The sequence below is a fragment of the Brachyistius frenatus genome, unplaced genomic scaffold, assembly GCF_029030835.1.
Source record: "Brachyistius frenatus isolate BFR_SWC_R1_liver_20210118 unplaced genomic scaffold, ASM2903083v1 Contig_24, whole genome shotgun sequence".
NCBI classification, from domain to species: domain Eukaryota; kingdom Metazoa; phylum Chordata; class Actinopteri; family Embiotocidae; genus Brachyistius; species Brachyistius frenatus.
In genome coordinates this window covers 4200864-4224651 of record NW_027210623.1, presented here as the reverse complement: position 1 = coordinate 4224651, position 23788 = coordinate 4200864, and the positions used below count along the sequence as shown (strand labels likewise).

General features: G+C 40.2%; 1 protein-coding gene across 8 annotated transcripts in view; it reads left to right on the top strand.

The window, feature by feature from the left end:
* LOC138620528 (protocadherin-9) overlaps positions 1-23788 on the top strand; it is a 198051-nt gene that overhangs the window by 100976 nt on the left and 73287 nt on the right. For 3 of the 8 annotated variants that reach the window (XM_069697810.1, XM_069697811.1, XM_069697809.1), the window contains exon 4: positions 4615-4675. The exons of the other annotated variants lie outside the window; for them this stretch is intronic. In XM_069697810.1, the coding sequence (XP_069553911.1) occupies positions 4615-4675 (61 nt within the window). The remainder of the gene's footprint in view (positions 1-4614; positions 4676-23788) is intronic. 8 annotated transcript variants of the gene reach the window in all.

Genomic DNA, 23788 nt, shown 5'->3' with positions numbered 1-23788 from the left:
GCAGAGTTGCCCCCTCTCTAGCTAATTAGCTCATAGAAGCAAATGAATGCAATTTCTGCTAGGTTAGCGTTTATCAAAGAAAAATTCCAATCCCCTTGCAGACGTGATGACAGACAGGCTTTTTACACCAGCCTTCCAGGCAGGACTATTATCAGGAATTGGAGCCATTTGAAGAGGCACAATAAACACAGATGGTATCCAGAGGTCAGGCTACTTGCCCTGGAAGATGTATGAGATTGTAATGGAAGGCTAGATATTTGAAAAAGAAATTCATAATTTTGCAAATGTTCAGGCTTGAAAAATCTGGATGCATGTGTGCAACATGTCCAGTGAAAAGATTAAAAGGGCAACAAAAAAAAAAATTGGGTTTCTTGGGACCCAGCATTTATCAGCTCAGCTTCCCACAGAAGTGGAAGCCAGACGACCCTGAAAAAGCTGCCAGCGAAGCACAGGGCAAAGCAAAGAGTCTGTTTTGTAATGGATGGAAGATTTTTTTTTCTTTTCTTTATATATTCAGTACACATAAACACATCAGAGCACACCTCGCTTGGGGGAGGCGACAGGGGCTGCAGAGAGAGTGTGTAGTGGCATAGAATTACCATGAATAATTAAAAGACTGGTGTGAGCATTCTGGTAGCTCTTTGATTGACTCTGAAAGCCCCAGGAAGAAATTGGCAGATGAGAGCAAACTGCAAAATGGCCAGCTCTTTGCTCTCAGTTCCCTGTCTAAGATTTGCTCGGCTAAAACCTTGAATCAGCAGTGTACTCGGAGGCCCTTTTTGTGTGTGCCTGCCCCAAGTGAGATCCAAATACTGCTCATCAAAAGAGGAAAAAGGAGAGAAAAAAGCCAAGGAACATAAGTTGGCATGTGGGCACTGAGACGTGACACGCTTGGTTCTCAGGTTTTGTTAGCTCTATTCATCGGTGTAGGTGAATGATTGGCAAACTATTGAAAATGTGCACATTCGCGGTGGTTGTTTTGTGCACTTTAGTGTCATATTACTGGCATGCGGTCACGTAACGGAGTTACAAAAGAACAAAAATGGCAGACATATGTCACTGCCGGCGAGAGTGGCCCATGGGGTGTCATTGGCAAATTTGCTGAGTGCACAAGAAGGAGAGGTCAACAGGGACTGGGGCTTGGCAGCAGCCCCTCACCTTCCCAGAGTGTCCGGATGTGGGCGGCATCCCATTACTCATCCATATCGTTTTGCCAAGCCAGCACCAATGTCCTTAGATATGTGACATGAAGGCCATTCAGCTAAATGAAACCTACAGGTGACTCTTTCCTTCTGATTTTAGTGTGCTCGGTTTTCGTTTGCAGAAGGTGTTTCAGTTCTTTCAATCTGCTCATGGTTATTACTTATTTTTAGATTTCACCGATGACTGTTATTTGCTGTTGCCTTCAGTATTATAAAAGGACTGAACTTGTACAATATGCTGACGATTCACCGTGAGCATGTGGACATTGTTAGTGCTCAGGACATATACTGTGGGTTATCCACTCTGTATGTATGAGAAAAGTATAATGGAGACTGTAAATAGGACATATGGACAACAGGGCATGCTGTCTTCTAAATGCACTAAGGATGATTGGATCCACCTACCATTTTCAAGGAGGAAATACATATTGTATTTACAATGGCTATAATAATAGATGTGCACTTCCAATACTAAAGTGAACCCTTGGTCACACTGAAACTAGAAATGCTGAGATTTCTCTGCTCTGTTTTATTTGTTTGTTACGACTCCACTAGATTGATACATTTTGACCAAATGATGGAATCTAATAAATAACCAGTGCTAATAAAAGATAGCCCCCGCCCCACTAAATGCATATGTTACCTGATATCTTTTGCTTAGGGAATTGACTTTAAGTTACCTCAATTGCCCAGATGCTCAAAAAGGTGTGACTTGAATTTGTCATTTCATGTCCATTTAATGCGACAATGGCTGTTTTTTTTTTAAGGAAGATTTCTACAAGAAAGGTAGTAGAAAGAAACACATTCTGAAAGCATCTCTCGACTATGTGATGTGTGTTTGTACATGTAGTGTAGTGTCTGCCTATCAAGGTTGAATTTGATTTGGACTCTGTGTTTTGTTTGCCTAATATGTGGGATAGAGACTTTAAGATTAAGAATTTCCTGTCCTGATTTACTGTATCTCAGCTTGTTTAGAGGGGCTCTTTCGAAATGAGTTAATTTGCCAGGCATTTTTATGATTTTCATTTTTCAATTTAACTGTTTTGTTGAAGTGGTATATGTCTTTGACTGCTTGTGCACAACCAATGCAAGTAAAGCTGCCACCATCTCCTGTTTCCTCCTGACCATGAAACCCTCTGGCTGTTATCCAGCATTCACACGTGAATTACAGAGTGTTTAATTGATGCACGTGCCAAATTTCGTGAATGCAGAGACGTCACTATTACTTAGGGAACCTTCTTGTTAAACCAATCTGTTAAAACAGCGTTTCCAACAGAGGTTCCTATTTTTTGTTACACTGTATACATTTTATTAAAATAGTTGTGGTTTGACTGTGCACATTTGTTAGTGCAGTAAAAAACTTTTCCTGAAACACCTACGTGGGCTACTCAACATTGACAGCCGTGTGTCTGACGTCAGCATGTTGTCAGTTCGACTGGTGGCCTCTAGCGTTTGAAGAAAAAAATTAAAAAAAATATTTATTTGTTGATTCATTTCGTCAGAAAGTAAGTGAAAGCTTTAGTTCATTTTATCGTTCAAATTACAAACAAATACTTTGTCTCCTCTTCTCATGGGCTCATTTTTACTTCTCTTCCGGTGTTTTTTTCTTTTTCTATTGTTTCATGGCTGCTTTAACTTCCTGTTATCTGTCCAAAACTCCGAACCATCTCTAAAACTCTTTATCACATTGCAATCAAACTTTCATCCTTTAGGTCTGGACCGTGGTTTGAGGCACCTTTTGATTCAGACCAAACTGAAAGGTTCAAAGGTCCTGACCAACAAGGTGGGAGGTACAGCGCCCTTAAATGTTCATATACAACTTGTAAACGCTTAACAGTGGTCGTTAAAGTAAAGTCTAGGTAACAAGATATGCTTTTGTCAGAAAAAAACACTTATGACTGTTCAGAGGAATCTAGCATTGAATGGCCAGACACATTTCTATCCATCCTCAACAAAACTATTTTCTGTACTGAACATAAATATAGCTCATTAGTTATCGCTGCCGCCAAGGTCAACTACCCATTCATTAACAGAGCGAAGTGACAGGAAACAAAAGTCATAATACATAGAATAAGGTCAGCAACATGAACATTCTCCCGATGGTTAACCAATTTCATCCACAGAAAGATCTGTTAGAGCAAATGTATCATTTTTCAGCCATCACAGTTTGGTTCGGTTTTCATATCTCTGCTTCTTTCTACCGAGGTGTGAAAGGTTTGACAGAATGATAGAACAATAAAGAGAGGTAGGCTGATACAATGGAAAAGGTGTGAAAAATTGCTATATGTCCCTGTCAGTCATACGTAATTTTTCAACCTGTAGTATCTGATTGCGAGCGTCGATACTACAGACGGCCCACAATTTTATACTCCCTTCCATAAAACCCATGACCAGGAAAAAAAAAGAAGCCTCTGGCAAAATATACCTTGAAAGTAGCTTTGGAGGGAATGTAAAGTGTGTGTGTGTGTGTGTGTGTGTGTGTGTGTGCTAGTGTAAGAGAGAGAGCGAGCAAGAGAGAGAGAGAGAGAGAGAGAGAGAGAGAGAGAGAGAGAGAGAGAGAGAGAGAGAGAGAGAGAGAGAGAGAAAGGGGAAGGGATGATGGGAAAAGAAAGAGAAGAAAGAGAGAGGGAGCATTGTAGGTAGGCAGTGAAAGTAATGGTGCTGTTTATGGATTGGGGCTATTTTGTACATCAAAGTACACAGAGAAGGAGAGAGAAGGAGAGAGGGAGAGAGAGAGAGAGGGAAGGGAGAGTCTGCTGCAGGCCATTTGATTGTCATTGTTTCTCCTAGGTCATGTGGGAGTGCATATGCCTTGTTTTTATTCTTTTTGTTTTCCCTCCTCAGTCCTTCCTTTCTCCCCAGTAATATCAAGCAGCACTGTTAAAAACACCATTCACATAAGACTGTAACAGGCACAGCGAGCTCCTCTTTGTTGTTTCCATGGATCAAAAACTCCAGATTGCTCTGTGTCCTGCCTCTCTCTGTGTCTCTCTAATATGCCTTGTGCGACCTACCCTTCTAAGCCTTTCATAATCATTTTAAAGTAGTCAGTCTTAATCGCTTCATCCCTCTCCTTAATCTCATCATACCTATTCTTTAATCTCCTCAGAGAAATACTCTGTCTGCATACACGGTTATTCTTAACATAATCATTATGGATATACGCTCTAAATGAGCACGTTTAATTTTTTCTTTTGGGCCTGAGATTTGATTTCATTATGGCCCACTAATCTGGCAAACCACCAAACATCTGTGCGGGCACCCACAGATACAACTCCCCCCCCCCCCCAACCCACCCACACACACACACACACACACACACAAACACAGCGGTGTCCAACTGATGCCTGAAAATGCATGGGATATGAGAGCTGACTGTCCATTTTACATAAAAGGTTAATTTATGTTTCAGAGACGTTGGTTCCTAAGGTGGGCGACAAGCGCAGAAAGTCAATGGAAATCAAGCAGAAAAGGTCTGTCAAGCTTTGACGTGCGTTTACACCCACTGTTAATCACAAAGTCACAAAATGGAGCCTCTTCCTTTTTCTTGACACTCTGCAGAGTGTCCTTCAGGTCTCCTTCCAGCGTCATGTGTGAGAGCCTGTCCAAAGAGATTTGACAAGGGCCCTGCAAGGAGAAGGAAATAAAACCCAGAGAGATGAGGCAAACATATTAATCTTGTTAAGTTAAACGCCGACCCCCACCTCCCCTCGCCGCGCTCCTCCGCTCTACTCCTCTCCCCATTCCCCTCCCAGATAATGTGCAGCACTCGCAGTGAAAAATCAGCTAATTTCAGACCACGACTCAGTCTGGCTTACAGAGGCTCTTAGGGTGGTGCTGAGCTCTGTACAACTCCTCCATTAGTCGCCCCCTGCCACTGTCTCCGCCTTTGTCTCTGTCGCTGTATCTGTGTCCGTCTCTCTCTAACACACATTTTTCCTCGGCCCCCCCCCCCGTCTCTCTCTTTTTCTCTCTCTCTCTCGCTCTCTTTCTCTCTCCACACACACACTTACAGGAAAGCATGCACACATTTATCTCGACCTTTCATCCTCGGTCCATCCGTGACCTTGAGATGTATGATGGATGCTGTTCTTTGATGTAAGTGAGTTTTAAGTTTTAGATGGACAGGAATGGAACATATTGATCATGTTACTGAGAGAGAGAGAGAGAGAGATATGGGGAGCGGGTTGAAAGACAAACATACAATCACACAAATTACAAGGGGAGGGGTGTGAGGGGGGAATTAGGGGAAAAGAAAGGCTTCTGTAGAGTGAGTAGAGTTGATGGACAATGTTTCCCCCTTGTGGTGCTGGCAAGCAGGTAGGGTGTCTTTGTATTGTGTCTTTAAAACCCAAGCAGTGCATCTGAGGAAATGGGGGGTTGGAGTGTGCTGAGTGCGGTGACTGTGTTCCCCCCCTGGAGAATAAAGAGGACATGGAAATTATGCCCAGTGTTCAATTTTGATCTCTCTGTCTGTTTGTCTTTCCTACTCTAATTCTCTCTCTCTGTTTCTTTCTCATAATTCTTTATCAAACTAAAAATACAAACATAAATTAACACGAAGGGAAAAACAGCGAACAGTTGTGATTCACTACAAACAGCAGCGTTCTGTTTTCATCCCAGACCCATCCTATCTTTCAAAAGACAACATTTTTATCTGAATATGATAATTGAGGGTTTGTGTCTTTAAAAAATAAAATGTTAAAATATAAGTTAAAACACAAGTCAAAGTATATGACCTTTTTGTCTAGACAAAAAAGAAACTAACTGAAATCTCCCGGATATTTAATTTTTCTTCGTCTCTGTCAGTCCAGCAAATTGAGAAATCTTATCAGTCATCACTGGCAGATGTTGTAATAGCTCTTTGAATTTGACTTTAGTGGCTATATCTCTTCCAGTCCGTTCTCTCTAGTGGTGCAGTATGCTGTCTCCAGCGGGTAACCAGATTATTCTTTAAGTGACCAGTGAAAAGCCCACGTCTCTTCTCATATCCGGGCAGATTTCCTTTTTACATCCTCTGGATCTTCTTGCTTCTGCAGAACAATGGAGGTCAGGCCACTAATGCTGACCACCGCTTTTTAGAGGGCACGAGTCAAAGAGAAGACAGAGAGACAAATAGATGAAGGGAGGCAGACAGAAGGGACTGCAGGAGATGGTTGGGCATTGAGTACCCGACTTCACTGCACTTATTGCACTTATTGTTTACATATGGTTTAGTGGGTTTGATATAAATGTTAAAGTAAAAAAAAAAAAAGTATTTGAAAAAACTTTGTCTATAAAAGGTCGAGTTGCATCAACAACATTTCAAGCAGCAGCCCATCTTTCTGGCTTCGTGGATTACGTTGGGAGTCGAGCCGAGCTGACCGACAGACGGAGGAAAGGGAGACACGTCAAAGCTGAACCTTGTGTCACTTGGCTGCTGACAGTCGCTGGTACAAAGTGTGTGTTCATGCACGTATCTTCACCAAATGTCCAAGCATATGGCCACCCCGTGGCTGCATAGATGCCATTAATGCTGCACAGCCCTGAGAGCTCATACTGGATGCGGCTTGTCATCCTGTGCTGCCTTGATGCCATTGCCCATCTCCACCATTACAGCACTGGTTTTTAAGCTCTTGATGACACTTTACCATGTAAAATGGAGATTATTCCTCAAATGTGCAGGGGGGGAGATGGGGCAGATTATCTCTGCCCAGATATCTCTACACTCGTGTAACTTAGTAGCGATGCCCTCAGTTCTCGCTGGCTGCCTAACATTCGGCAGCACGCAGATGAAAGCTTTAGTTTATTCATGATATCAGAACGCGGCACTTTTCTGCAAGCTTTCTGAAAGGACTTACATAACAAAACAGCTGCAGTGCTAATGCTGCTAACATCAACACAAATGGCCTTTAGTCCGACAATATAGCTACATAGACTATAGTCTAAGAAATATATGCTCTTCACTGACCTCATATGAGGATTATCTCTTATTTTAGGTCAGAGAAAATCTGCTTATTACGAATGGCATAAAAGTGTCATTCATCCTGGAAAAAAAAAAAAAAAAAAACTACAGTGAGAACATGCGGAGGCTGACCACTAACACCACTGACAGATCATTGCTCTGTGTGTGTGTGTGTGCGTGTGCGTGCGTGTGCGTGTGCGTGTGTGTGTGTGTGTGATGTTTGTTTTTAGTGTAGGTAGAGAGTGGGACAGATGAAAAGCTGAAAGACTGTGGCGGAAAAAAACCTCTCAACTCAGTTTCACTCATTTATCAAATATTTTCTCCCTTAATTGTTGCCTCACTTTTAATATGTCATATGTTTAATTAATATTTTTGATAAACACAAGACTGTATTAAAACAATTATAAATACAAAAAGAGTGTGAATTATGGATTGTACCTCAGAGAGAGACAAAACACTGAATCTAATAGTACTGTTTGGCTCTCTAATTGGTGCATCAGTATTGAATAGTGACTGTGTACCTGATTAGGACTGGAACGTCTACTCCAGCCTAAACTCTGCGTGTTGAATCAATTTCAGGTCAAATAGCTTTGAAATTTGCATTTGAAAATGGATGCGCTTGAAGACATGAACACTGGAAGGGCTCTGAGGGTCCGGTAGAAATCACAGGGGGCATGACATTCTTTAGCTAAGAGAGAAGCAAGAACCCTTTCAAGAACAAGTACAGGAGAATAATTGGAGTACAAGTGCTAGACTCGCATTACAGGATCATGAGGGTAAGTGCTTGAGAGTTTGTGTGTGGTTGTGTATGTGTGACGGGGAGAGAAAGCGAGAGCAGAGACAGATCAGGAGACAGACAGATGAAGATGGAGCCAGAAACACAAGAGATATATCTCCCTAAAGGTTGCTGGGATACCTTGGAGGTCAGAGCAAAGGTAGTAACACGACCTAAAACCGATGTTTTACAGCTGTTGGGAGCGAGCGAGAGGGAGAGAGAGCGAGGGGTGAAACCTCTTGAGATGTGTCTGGGGTTAAGAGCGAGCTAAATGCTCGGTGTGCGAGTGTCATTGAGAGTGTTTACCCCATCATACCTCCCAGAGATGAATGGAAATGTTTTTGTTGTGTCACTCGTTGTGGTCGTAATGGTCGTCTGTTTCCATACAAAGCTTTCCCTAACAAACAGATCAATTCTTTTCTGAGAGGTGACACGTTCGTTTCAAATAAATCCTGTAAAATTGCTTTAATAGTTTTCAGAGGAGCGACACATTCAGAGCTCCCGAGCCAAACATTGTAATAGCTATACATATTGTTTTTTGGGGTTTTTTTTAACATAAGAGGCCAGTATAAGTCAACAGTGTTATTTATTTTACATTCTCATTGAACTCTGATGTAGTAAAATGGGTTTGTGAATTTCCAAGTGGTGAACATAACATTTATTCTCTGTTGATATTGAGAGTTTGGCTGTTGGTCAAAAAGAAAATGGAGCAACTATAAAAAGAAGGAAAACTGTCAGTTTCGCAAGAATATTTTCACACACAGTATTTTAAAAAAAAAAAGCCGACATGCTGAAAATGGAATTAACAACAGAATTACAAGGCCTGAGAGGAATCCTCTCGGTAAACATCAAAGCTTGTATGATTCCTCCGCTTGTGGAGAATACTAAGAAGTCTGAGAGGGTGTTTTCTATAACAGCAAATTTGCTTGTGGATAGCGATGTCACGATCAACTTTGCTTTAAATATTGTGTATCTCAGCCACAGTTCCATTCCTTATTAGCTTGGGACATTTCAACTTAAAGGACAATATTTATTGTTTGTCCATGTACCTCCAGTTTTAACCAAGGATGGGAGAAGAGAAACAAAGGTACCAAGTCATTTGCATTTGCAACTACATTTGCAGGAAATATTTTGCCAACCACATTGTACTGTATTTGAAGCGGCACAATGTTGAGTTGTTTAAATTGAACATATGTGCAAACTTTTCACTTTCTAACTTAATGTATCTGCAAAACGTTCGCTGTCATTGAATTTAATTTGCAATTGTAATCACCGGTTGAAAAAAAGGTTAAAACGGGGAAAGTCTTCTGAAACCAGATGTGTTTACATTTCCCACATTTTCCTGAAATTGCAACTTTTAACTGACCTTGATCCATAATTTAAATTTACAACAAACGGTTTTTCTGCCACTTTGCCAAAACTGTGTTTTAACCACAAAACATATTCTCACCCTCTGAGTTTAAAGTCTGAAAACCAGAAAACAACTTTATCATTAGTTTTGAGTCCACCCTGTTTTTGGTCTCTACCATCTCCTTTGGGTTAATATCTAGTCCTTTAGCTGCTGTGGCCAAAATCAAAGCTGTGAGAGTTCCTGAAAGTGAAGTTGTGGGCCAGAAATCCAAACTACCAAGTAAAGCTGAGGTTATTTAGAAGACCATTTTCCATATGTGCATTACTCCAAGTAAATTAAATTCTATTTACTACAGTAAAGTCCATGTGAGCCCTTTCACCTTGCCTCATTTTATTCACATTGTCATTTGATACACCGTTGTATAAAATTACCTGTTGTAGCTGCTTTAAGTCACGTAAACCGAATCAATATTTGGGTATGCTAAAGTCCCCATGCTCAAGTCTTGTGCTTATCGTCCCTGCTCATTCTACACTGACCTGCCGATTATGACCTCTGTGCCGTATACGGATGGTTTCACTCTGCCGAAATTGCTAAATAAAGGTTACCAGTGAACATCACCCAGGCAGCAATTACATTTCCTCCCAAACGAGCTGTATTTGCTAACACAGACCACATATTTTGTAGGAGACAGGCCTGAATGTCAGATTGTATGAAGAGTTTTGAGACAATAATCGTGGGTGCAGCACCTTTACCATATGGCAGCCCAGTGAAGCTCGGCCATAAAAAAAAAAAAAAAAAAAAAAAAAAAAATTCTCTCCTCTTCAGTCCTCTGAATGAACAGAACCTGTCAGGTTCACATCTAACACTGCTAACAAGGACGCTAATTTGTTATAAAAGGCCACGAGGCTTGTTGAGAGAGTGAGCGAGAGAGGTAGATAGAGAGGGAGAGACAAAGAGAAATGGACCTGTCAGGTGAGATCACAGAAGGACATTTCTGACTAAGAAATACATTTGACTCCTTTCGCCACTAACGAGACACAAAAAGACACACTTACCTCTTGGTTTATTGTAAAAAGTTACTTCAGTCAGGGGTGTGTGCCCACGTGTCATTATGGCTAACAAGCCGGAGTGTTACGAAGGCTGAAAGTGTTGCAGCAAGTGATGGGTAGCGTTTAAAAATGTTCAATATGGGTACTGGTACTTTAACTTTGATACTTGTTCCTGAGTGATACTTTTTTTTCAATACCAATATTGTAAATTTTTACATCTTTAGTTGGGGGAGAGTGACCCAGGTTGTTTTCAATTGCTACAATTAACAGATGTCCCTTAAAAGTCTCACATGCCTGCTATCTTTAGACAGTACAATTTATCGACGTTCCCTAAACGCCTCACGTGCTATCGGTAGATGCTAGCCAGCCAGCTGTGCTCAGAGCAGCCTCTGGTTCCTAAGGCGCAAACTCAGGCGGGTATGCGGCCAAAGATCTGTTTGAAGAAAGTGAATTAAGACGAGCTAATGTGAGATTTACCCAAGTTGAAATCGAGCTGGGTTTTTTTTTCCCCAACATAGGCGAAGCGCTAAGTAGAATCTACGTATGGTAAAGGTTGCGGCTCACTGACGCTGAGGAGATTTCCTCTTGTAGCAAAAGGTTTCAAATGAAAATGTATGAGAGTCGATGGAGCCTTGATATTGAAACGTGGTACTGAATGACAAGCCGTGTCCTGATCCTCGGTGGTATAAAAACAGTTCGCTACCCATCCCTCCCATTGCCCTCTGCAGTTCTACACTGACTGGAATTTTATTGAATATACCAAATTGATTTATATGCCACAATGTATTCTCATACTATCATTGACATTGACAGAATATGTTTAATTATTTATTTAGCATCCATCATTCATGAACGTCTTGTTCCACTATTTGTCTGGATCCTTTGTATGTTCCTTACAGTGTACAATAGATTATTTCCTTGTTGTGCCAGAGAAGCAGAATCAAAGTGAACTGCATTGAAGGAGACAGAGATAGAAAGAGACAGAGACAGGGAGATATTGATAGACTGATAGAGTGAGTGTGATGCATCTTTCTCTCTCTCTCTCTCTCTCTCTCTCTCTCTCTCTCTCTCTCTCTCTTTCTCTCTGCATGCCGAACTGCATCAGCTGACAGCTGTAGTGAAGGGTTATCATGATAGCAAACCAGTCAGCACTTTGGAAAACAAAGGATGTTTCTCTTTATAGGGCTGTTATAGTAGATATTCTCCAAAGACATATGGAATGCCCTCTTTTTTTCCCACTCATTCCTCGCTATCCCTTTCTCCGTCTCGGTAACTACTTTCCTTTCTTCTCGTTTCTTTTCCTGTGTTTGAATATGCGTCTTTGTTTGCTTTATTCTCAAAGCGATTACGACATTGAATATTTAGAAACCAACCATCAAACTAATGTTTGAAAGATCACAGTCCAGTCATACTGTTTTGAATTAAGTACAACATTATTTCCCCAAGACAAATGCTTAAAAACTAAAACATGTTTTGATGTACTTGAGACAAATAGCATTTTAGGAGCCTCTCAATTGTATTCCCTCTGTGCTTTGATAAAAGAGAATGTATACTTGAGATGATTAAAGACCAAGACCTCTGCGGATGTGCATTAATTGGCCCGATAGGTTTTTGCTTTGAATTGCGATCACCTTGGGTAACTTTCCAGTGTGCTCTTGTCATGTTAAGGTGCAATGTAAATCCATTTGTATCTTCAGTGGTAATGAAGTTTGAAACAGCCGAGTCTTGAAGATATCTTTTCTACAAATCTCTTTGATGTGTTTGCAGTAGATTTTATGATTAACGAGACTTTTTGGAGGCTGGAGCACTGAGATGATTGATACTTAGAAATTGACCCCCAAGATGAAAGCCACAGTTGAGTTGAGGATAAAAAGATCGTCAGAGCTGTAATCCACACTGCGGAGGAATGACTTTGTCCTCAGCCCTAAAGAAGGTTTAGTTGGGGGGGTCTATCCTGAAACTTGGACTTTTGGCATTAATATTTATATTGTCTCGACAAGAAAGAATCTCCTCTTCGATGTCTATTGAATAGTGGAAATTTGAAAGGTTTTGGAGGTCTGGACTCTGCTATTGTTCAAAAATGTTGTATTACATAGCAATAGCAGAGGCAGTGTTTACCCTCGGGGCATTTACACATTATGCAGATAGAGACACTGACAACAGTGAAAAGGAAAATGACACATACATATTCATTGTGGAGGTGTCATATTTTCCGTTGCTTCCATTGTTTTGACAATGCCAGAGCCTTTTTTTTTTTCCACATACATCAAAAAAAGAAAGAGGCCTATTTCATACTGTATGAGGTTGATTGCCTCTTTGTGAATGCAATCATATTACAAAAGAAAGCAGGCTTTTTCTATGCTCTATGTAGCTAACATTTCACATTAACAAACCAGAATGTGGAAAGGAAGCTGGTGAGCTGGTTGAAAATGAGTTGTTACTCTGATCATAAAGAATCACTACTGGGCACAGTTACTGCACTGTTGTTGTTGTTGTTGTTGTTGTTGTTGTTGTTGTTTTTGCCATATTTAGCACTCATATGACTGCATGCCCAAAATATGATGCTCAGCTGACAAAAGAGGAACGAATTGGCAAAAAAGAAGGTTTTGCTTCTTCAAGACTGGTGCATAGAAATAGATAGGTTGTAACTGTCATTGGATTTTAGACTCTGATAGGAAGGAAATCTTCAATAGAATAATTTCTCGTTATTTTGTTATTCAACCATATCAAAATGACTTGCGGGTGAGGAACCCGTCTACCCTTTTGATGACAATTCTGATTAAAAATCTTCATTTGCCTAACAACAAAAAGATTTTATCATCTATTTGCCCCTCTGTAATTAAAGGTTGCCTTGTCCTCTTGAACCATTGTCATCCTGTCCATTAATCAGAGTTTCTGGAGAGAGAGGTTCCATGGTGAGACAGAGATAGGCATAAGTCCCGTGGATGTGTGTTCTCATATTAAGCCTGTCTGAGGACGAGGCTACTTGTCAGATCAGGTCACTTTAATTGATTTATCTGCTTGGCACAGCTGTGTGCGCAGTACAATCTATCTTGTTTTAGAATGCAATTTAACTGGCTGCATCACAACAGCTCCCTGACAGAAAATCAATACTACACAGCATATATATAGAGTGCATATATATGTATACATATATACAGCCACCGGCCTCTTTGTTAGGTACATTCTCCATGGCATAGATTCCACAAGGTGCTGGAAACACTCTTCTGGGATTTGGATTCATGTGACATGATAGCATCACACAGGTGCTGCAGATTTGTGGGCAGCATCTTCACTGTGTGAATCAAAGTTGCCCTTGTGGATTCAGGTCTGGTGACTATGGAGGCCATTTGAGTACAGGGAACTAATGGTCACATTTAAGAAACCAGTCTGAGATGATATGAGCTTTGTGACATGGCGTGTAATCCTGTTCAAAGTAGCCATTAGATGTAGCGCTGTCACGATTGTACAATTTTTGTGGACGATAAGTTGTCATACAAATAATTGCCTAATTATTGTTTATTAATACATTAAAATTGAGACTCATCAGACCATACGATGCTTTCCTTTTCTACAGGAGATTTTTTTTTTTGACAGGAGTGTCCGCCCGTGTGATCTTCTGCTTCTGCTTCACCTTTCTTCCTGTTCTCATGCTTGGTTTGAACTTCAGCAGATCCTTCTGACCAATCTAATTGCGCTGAATTTCTGCCACGTGATTGGCTGATTAGATATTCGCTTTAACAAGCAGCCGCACAGGTATACCTCATGGAGTGGCCGGTGAGTGTTTATACTGGAGATAGAGAAAGAGATGGAGAGACGACCAGTTGGTGCAACCAGTCTTTTGGGAGGGCTCTTTCCTTTTACTTTCTGACCTGCACACGCTGAATCTTTTTGCTCATTGCTCCACAAGGCCAGATCATCTTTCTTCAGTGAACTACATCCCCTCTGCTACCATTCAGCTTGACCAGCCTTACTTTGTATTTCACTTTACTGCAGTCATTTCTATCTATCACTGAACCTTTCAGGGTGAGAAGTACTAAACACATCAGTGCCCTTCAAATAAAGACAGGAGCATGAAACTGGCTTGCTGCTGAGCCTTACACTATCCTATTCTGCCTGGAACTTCTGCCAAAGTACCTGGTTTCCACAGTGTCTGTTTGAATACCGACTTTGCCAAAAACATCGACCAATCGTTGTCAGATTATCAGCCATGAATGTTTCTTATAATAAACAATTAATAATATGTCTAGATGCTGGTCAGAAACGGTCACGTGAATATTTATTTCAGGACATTTTAGTCATTGTATGAAACATTATTAATACTCGCATTTTCCACTTTGGTGAATTGTTACATAAATTCCTGTCATCTAACTGCAATTGGGGATTTTAAGTAATATACCACAGTAATATTGTAAATAAACAAGGACAATACAGCTAGCGAAACCCTCAAATGTGAAAAATATGCCAAATAAAAATAAAAAAAAGATTGTATTGTTTGTCATGACCACATGCTGACTTTAGTCAATTGGTAATTGTTTAGTAGTTTATTTGTCATACAAACTGACATGAAATCAAAAGTCTTGCCATTTTAATTATATATCTTCCATAACATATTTAATGGCAAAAAGCCAAGAATGAGTAAATACTTTATGGCAAACTTTTATACATTTCTTGCTAAAGTGACATTGTAATTACATTTAATTAAACTCTTGCACGTTTATTTTTTCTGAAAATGTCCTTTTTATGAGAGTATTGTGATAAATATGGTAGAACATAAATTAGAGCACATGAATTGAAACAAATTATGATTTGTCCATGCTACTATAAATACATGTTATTCTATTAAACACCTTTTGTAATCTACTTGAACTGTGGCGTTATCAGATTCAGACTTTAATGGACAGATTTACTAAATTGTTTTTTTTACAAAAGGTAAGAATGAAACATGATTAGTTAAGAGTGAAATTACCCATATCCCCTGTACAATCTCAGAGTATCTTTGTCCCTGCTGAAGATCGATAAGATAATGAAAATGAAAATTTTACCATGTGGAACAGATAGATCTGAAGAAGAACAAGAAAAAGAGACTTTTCAATGTTTCAGTGCAATTTCTTAGTATGTATCTGTGAAATTGCCTCGGAGCTATAAGTGGAACCATCATGTCCAGCCTGCTTCCCCCCTTTATTGCACTCACAGGGTGCTTTCTCCTTTGTTCCTTATACACAATGGATAAGCTTCTGGCTTTGGCCCTCTGGTTTTTTTTTTTTTATTCACTTGAAGAGAGCCAGAACAGACACCTCCAGGGATGGCAAGGCATAGCATGTCTGCGCTAACTAAACACACTCTCTACAGAAGTCATCTTTGCTTTAACTGATCAAACAGCTTGGAGGATGTAACACTGCCCATGAATACAATATGAGGTCAATAAATTGATCAGTCACTGTGCTCAGTTAAAAATTTCAGTATTAAGTATAGATGCCTTAAGATGCAATCTTTTTATTGATGTTCCTCAAGTACGTTCGATATTTTCTGTTATTCTAAAATGTCATTTTGGTTTGATAATACAAAAACACTCAGAGCTACCATTGGGTTTAACTCTGACTGAGTGAGCCGTACATGTATGTATGTGCAGTAATACCTAGTTTTACTATTTGTGAAATCAATTTAAAAAAAAATTAAAAAAGGTAAACAACAGGTAAAAATGAAAAAAATCTGAAAGAAATCAGTCTTCTAATAGCAATACATTGCAGTGGCTGACAAAAGCTAAATGAACAACAACAAAAAAAGGCATAGGTTTGAAATTCCCCAGCTTGTTTGTCTGGCTGAGCGGCCTTAATTTGGTTGTATCGCATTTATGCCTCATGGTTGGTGCTGAGCAAGATGAATCATTGTAAAACATGAGCCAGATCAGCCGCTTGTTTCCTGGAGGTAAAAGCTTGTAAGACTGCTGGTAAATACACCCAGAAGAGAGCATATCCTCTGAGATAAAGAGGAGTAAAAGCACGAGAAAATTATAGAGGCTGGGGTAGGTGGATGTTGCACTCATTGCTCTCAGCTTTTTTTCATTCCTGATATAATATTCTGTGTGCTTGTGTGTGAACGTATGAGGATTTGGGGATTTAGTTCACATTATTTTGTACAGTATGTGGTTAGCTATCTCTAGGACCTCACATTTTGCCAGCCCTTGATCCCCTGCCAGTCATCTAGATCATCTAAAAGTGCTGAGAGTCTGACCCCCACTCCCCCATCCACAGTGTCTGAAATCAGAGCAAGATCTTTGCAGTAGTAGCACATTTCTGAGGCCAGCTAATACCCTCAGAACAATCTGCAGGTCTCTGATAATGGCTTGTAAAATCTTTCATCTTGACACAAGCTGGCATATGCTGAGTGGCTCCACATGTTTATCTTAAAGCAACAAAAGCAAGGCCAAAACATGGAAGGTAATCACTTCAAAGACCTCTATGCTTGACTCCAGTGTTAGATCCTGTTTTCTTTCTAATCCGCCGTTGACCGTGTGGGCATTATGTGCATCTCAAATTAGTTTACGAAATGTTGCTACAGTATGTTGGGAGAGGCAAATTGGGTCTTTGCTCCAGAGAAATGTTTTGGAAGAAAATAAGCTTTGTAAAGTAAGACCTAATTTAGTCCAACCTTTGATGACTTTCTCTTGAATTACCAGCTGGATAGTGGCTTGAATAAGGACACAAAATCCGATATGTAAATTATCTGATCACAACAGTCTCCCACTTAATTTACACCTTACACACATTTACACACTCCGGGAAACATGTATGTATGGGCTTCAGCTTAAAGGTCCCTTATAGTGTAAATTCAGATGTCCATTTCGTGTGTTAATAAAGTGTATCTAGTTGATGTAAAAGTACTGTGATAGAGTTAAAACGTTCACTACACAATGCAGAACGGCACACTCCGCAACTGTGCCTGTAAACAAGACGTTTGGACTTCTCTAACATGTGATGTCACAAACTCACATTCATGTCATACTGTATGTCCACCTGCAGCGCCTTTTATGTGTAAGAAAACACAAAGCGGCAAATCCGGTGGGGAGCAGGCAAAATACAAGATCAAAGTGAACCGGTGGTTTGGTTGGGTGTGGGTCACTCAGAAAAGACTGAGCCAACTGGAAGAGAGGGTCATTGATATCAATGTACCTTTAAAAGACAGACACAAAACAGCCTGTTCTTGCTAGACCTCTATAGAGAGGCTCAAGAGAGGAAATGGAAATCCATATTGAGATTTCTTTTTTTGGTTCTTAAAACCACAAAAATACTTGTATATTTTTATGGATATCAAGACGGCAAATAAAACACCGGAAGAGCATAACATATTGGATCTTTAAAAATGCACTCTCTTGCTTCTCTCGTCTACGGGGCAGAAGAATAATCAAGCCTCCAACCCTCTTTTAATGAAAACATAGCAGGCCAGTTCTTGGTTTGGATGTTGCCAGGCAAAAACTACAAATGATTCTATTCCAGGAAAACAACCAGTGCCTTAAAAACAAACCTTTCTTTTCTGTACCTATTGGTACGGTGCACATGAATAGAACGAGGGACGAAAGACAGAAACTGTGACAGGGCATGAACCTCCCCTGTTGAGTAATGAAATTAAATGACAGCTCTTGAACGAGGAAGGGATGCTGAGAGAGGGAGAGCAAGGGAGAGACGAGTGGGGGGATTTTGTCCAGCCAGGAAATTGAAGCCATCACAAGCAAATTGAGTTCAGGTCCTTTTGGTGGGCAAGAGCAGACCAATCAATTTGGCCTACTACTCAGTGCCTGTCAGCCTCACAGAAGGACACCTTGGCATCCAATAATAGGAGCACAGTAAACAACTGAAGCCCAAGCTCAGTTAGTCTCAGCTAACAGCAAGCTATCCATAGTCATTTCTCCTCAGGGGAAACAAATATATGACAGCAGTGTGCATCAGCCCCATATGAGCTAAAGATTTTGATGTATTACCATGCCTTTGTGTGGTCACTGGTTAGTGGGTGCCAAGCTAAACACTGGACCACTTTCCTTCTAATTGCTATGTCTGTTCATAAAGAGAATACGATAAAAAAAAAGAAAAAAGAAAAAGAAAATTCATCTTTTACATCTGTCACTTTTCTACCGACACAAATAAGGAAAATGAAAACAAGACACAACCTCTGTCAGTGAATAAATCCTGTCAAGTCTCCCTAGGTTGGAACCACATTTTAATGAGCCTTGTTTGGCCTTTCCCTTTTGCTAATCTTTGGACAGTGACACAACATTCTTGCTAATTATCTCGATTACACAGCAGGAACGCACTACATCACAGTTCTGAGGCAACAGTCAACGAGGGGTGGAATCATACAACCCCAAAGGCCTAATTATCTCTGTTGGTTCCCAATTAATCCATTAAGTTGTTTTGGCTCAGCTGCAAGACCTGAGGCACCATTTTATATACCAATACATTGCACCATCACACAGTCATGTTACATGAGCTTTTTGTTTTTTTAAACAATTCACAGTTAATATGAGAATGCTCTGCCCTCTCCTTTACCTTCAAAGTGTCTTAACAAGATGCATCCAGGAATGCCTGATGTGTTAAATCTAAAGCCTTTCAGCAGCATATTCTCACTTGCAGAAACCCTGAATAGCCCCCATTCAATTTAAAGGAATGCAAAGTTCTGCATACTGCCGACCCTTTTTATTCTAATTGTATAACCAAGTGTAGATAGAACCTCTCAGCTTCCTGCCTCTGCTGGCTTACTATGATGAAGTTGCGAAGCTTACTGTATGTAAAGCTGCACTGATGGTATTGATGACTCGCAAAGCAGTCAATAATCGTTTATGTGATAAGCCGGTGGACTTGTGAAGGAGGCTCAGAAAAGGCTCCGGGGCCAAGATGGGTTATGAGATTCATGGCGATACAGGCTGTAGACATTAAGTTTGTTTACACGCTGCCAGTGAGCCATTGAGTCAGCTATCGTGAAGGATTGTTTAAATATTGCAGCTGTCTCTTTTAAACTAATAATGCGACTTGCCTCCTGCTTTTTTTTTTCCTCTTGGTCCTGTCTGTCATCAGCATTTTCCTCACACCAATAATGTCTGTCTACTCCTTTCTGTTCCGTCATAAATTGGTAACAAGGGATGGTGAGAGGAAAAACCAATATACATTGCCTTTTTATGTGACAGTACTGTGTCCCAGTTGGAATCATTTTTGGCAGCTTGTAAGTGAGTCCCAAGTGAGCACATGCAAATTTATAAACACGTGTTTACCGGTAGTTGTGAGTCTATGCCATTTAGTTTTCTTTTATATGGATAGGCAGTGGAGGTACCCATCTTTACAAAAAAAAAAAAAGAAAGAGCTGAGCTCGTATTACAGCTTATGTAACTCACAGACATCCTTGTTTTTTTTTCTCTCTAGGGATTTTATTACTAGATGTGTAATAAGTTATTGCTCCGGGATGTTCTTCAACAGCAAACATTATTTTGAGTGTATATCCTCGCCTTGGAAAACATGTCTTTGTGCCAAACTGAAAATATCACAGGGAAAGAAATGCCACCTTCATATCATGGGGGTGCGTGACAGGCCTGCATCCGTAACCAGAAACGCTGGATCTGTCTTACTCTGATTGTGGAATATTTTGGCATTAAGTGACTGGATTTAAATTTGTTCCTTTACTTTGTAATACAGAAAAATGAATGGATATTGGAGATCTGGTCAATATGTCACACTAATAAAAACTGTATATTTTTCTGCTATGCTTGCAGTCTGATTTATGATTTTAACTGTGGGTTAAGTGCTGGAAGCAGCCATTCCCCAGATGTGCATTTTTTCCTGCACTGAGTTTCATTACACCTTCCAAAAACTGTGGTGGACAAATTGACTCCGTCAGCTGTTTCTGCTGCAATGGGGGGAATCATGCTATTTTAAGATTTTGGCCCTGGGAAGGTCCACCGTTTGGAAACAATACCAATTTGCATTGTTTTTGAACAGCTTATACTTAAATTTGACCCTTGTCAACCATGTCTAAACAGAACGACCTGCCAAGAAATAATATACAAACATCCTGTTGCCTCTTAATAGAAACCTTAACAAACTATTTTACTGTATAAACTACCTTTAAAGATGGACCTTTCATTACTATTTGACAGTCACTGGGAACCATTATTCAAAGACACCCTTATATACATTTACACATTCCCCAATCCCCGCTGCTGCCACACACACACACACACACACACACACACACACACACACACACACACACACACACACACACACACACACACACACACACACACACACACACACAAATGAGAGACTCATTCGTGTTCCCTTGGACAAAAGCTGATGAAGCATGTCTTTAGCTGTCATCTTTGAGATGAGGGCCATTGTTTGCGCTGCACGTCCAACATCAAACCTTCATCTGGTGACAAAGCGAGCCACTGATTGTTGATCTGTGGATGGACCGTCTGCTCAGTGCTTTGCTCTCAAATGACTGTGAATAGTTGTGGTGTAACTTAAGAAAAGTTAGTTTTAAAATTTGCACTGCACCTCATTTGCGTTTTTTTTTTTTTAAGGAGTTCCACATATATTTCTTTGACAGCTGGCGTTGTCTCTGCATGTTTCAGCTGTTTGTGCAGTAGCATCTAATCTCACAGCACCACATGTTTTACTGGAGCCTGGTAGTAACATGTGCTTCTTTTTTTGCGTAACTACAGGTTGCAAAGAGCTTTTAGTTGCATTACCACCAGACAGTGGTGGTATACTGATGCATATGATGAATGATGCATACTGCCAGGCGCCGGTAAAAACAAGGGTTTCTTAGACAAAACAATAGTTGCATAAACTCTCTGATCTATGATTTAATGACTATTTGGAAATCCTGACCTATCACTAACCAAAATCAACTTCCTCCCTTTTTACCATGTTTAGTAATCATGCACAAGATTAAAAGTCTTACTGCTAAAGTTCAGTAATTTAGAATTCTTCTCAAACCTAAGATGTCTGTACATCGAAACTACAATAAAATATTAATTTGGCTTTGCAAAAATAACAAGTGTATGTAAATTATTATTATTATTATTATTATTATTTTTAATATAATCGGAAGCAAAAAAAATAATTACCTCCCAGGGAGATGGACAATATATCCACTGCCCTCCAGCTGGTATGTTGACCACTGGGCAAAAATGGCTTGGAGGCTGTTGATGACTACAGAAATGCAGCAGGGCTGCACACAGATGATCTGTCGTCCTCATTCACGAAGCTTCACTGACACTGCCTGTTACTGCAATCCTGCATTTGTCCCTGCTGGCCTCTGTCATCATCACTGTACGATGTAACTATCAGATACAACTTCATGTACAATGCTATGATCAAACAAGCCTCCTTCCTAAATATTTATACGAAAACACGTCTCTGCTTGTGCTGACAGCACGTGACAAATGAGCATGTGAGTAGTTTAATTATTTTAATCAAAGGTGACTTCAAGCTAAAGATAAACAAATACTAGAAAAGGCTGAAGTGAGTCATTGGGGATGGTAGCAAGAGAAATCAACTCTTAAGTACATAAATCTACCTCCACAACCCCAGCACCTGCATAAAAGGCATGGCCGTCACAGGCAAGCCTTTCTCCCGCTGTGGGAAATCAGGGCATCCTGCCTCAGGCTCTCGGTGGAAGTACTTAGTCTACAAAAGCTGCATCTGAGTGGGTCACAAAAACATGTAGGACAAAAAGAAAAGGTGACGAAAGAGCAAAACAGAATGAAAAGATGGAACGAAAGGAAGTACAAAGTGAGCTTGATGCGGGTAGAATGCAGCAAATATTTTATCCATTTCACACAACAGGGGTTATCAAGGTCTATATCGTGCAAAAGTAAGGTAACGCTAGCAAATATTTGGTTATAATGTTGAGGCACTGAAGTTAAAACTTTCTTGTTGATGGTTTGTGGTAAGAGTTGACCTTATTTTATTGGAACATAAGAGGAAGTCAACATTCTCTCGCTGAACGGCATATTATTGAACGGGATCCTCCTGTGCAGCTCGGCCAGATCAGGCGGGGAGACTCAATGAACTGACAACAGAGGCTGCGGTTCTCTACAGGAGATCTTAAGAAAGCTCTACAATTGCTCAGTGGAGAACTTAGCAGCATGGAAAATGTTCTCTATTTAAAGCCTACTGCCAAGCGAGGAAACAACAACTCAGTATATTGGTCAAGCCAGTGATTTCAGACCAAGGGCCCTGTCCAGCGGCAAAGATGAAGTAATAAAAGGTCCATGTGAGTGTCACTGTAGTTGTTTTAAAATTGTCAGCAATTCAACTGAATCTTTTAGTAGGTTAGGTAACTGGCAAGGATGTACCTCTGTTTGAAGGAGTTTTAGACATGACAAAGTGGGAAATGACTTCAGCATCTGGTCTCTTCTGGCCTACAGTTACCATCAAAAACAAGAAAACTGATAGGGCACTGGTGCCTAGCGTAGTTTTTGAAAGATTTATATTGGACTATGTATTAGCCCTGATGAGTGCAGTGATTTTAACGTAGTGGTCATAGTTGGAATTGCGGCCATGAGATAATTGTTTTTAACATATATCCATCATTAAAGACAGTTGTAAGAAAAATAGAAGCTGTAAAACAAACTCAACCTGAAGCACATGCATTATGGACATAGGAGGTATTACACACCTCCAGACTCTGCAGATAAAATGCATGAGAATCGATAAAATGCATAAGAACCGATAAAATGCATTAAAAAAATAAATTTAAAAAAAAAATAGAGTTAAAATATAAAATAAGCAATATTAATGCTGAGTCTAAGATTACACCCAGACTTGTTACCTCTGATCGTACCCCCGGAGTTAGTTGTCCCAGATCATTTTCTACGATTTCTCTTTTTGTTTTGGGGCCGACGAGGAGGATTTCTGTTTCATCCTCGTTTTTAGGAAATTATCGCTCATCCATTTATTTATTGCAAAAACAAATTCAGTGTTGGAGCGCATAGCTGCATTATCATTTGGTTCAGAGGCGATGTACGGTTGTGTATCATCTGCATAACTATGAAAACAAACATTGTGCTGTCTAATGATGTTCCCCAGTGGCAGCATGTAGAGTGAGAACAAAAATCCTCCAGGACATTGTTTTGTTCAAGAAAGGAGTTTATTTGCACTGAAACTATCTTTTTCAAGTATCTTACTAATAAATGGAAGGTTGGATATTTGGCCTATAGCTGGTCAATGCGTTGACATCGAGGTTGGGTTTCTTTAGTAATGGTCTTACAACAGCTGTTTTAAAGGGATCTGGGAAAATGCCTCTTTGAACGGATGTGCTGTTGAATACCTGCTTAAAAAAACACTGTTGGTATCGGGTCAATACAGGAGGTGGAGGAGTTACACCTGGTGACAATCTTACAAAGCTCAGTTAATGTGATGGAGGTGAATTTGTCCATGTTTGCATCCGTGTTACAATATTTTTTGGGTT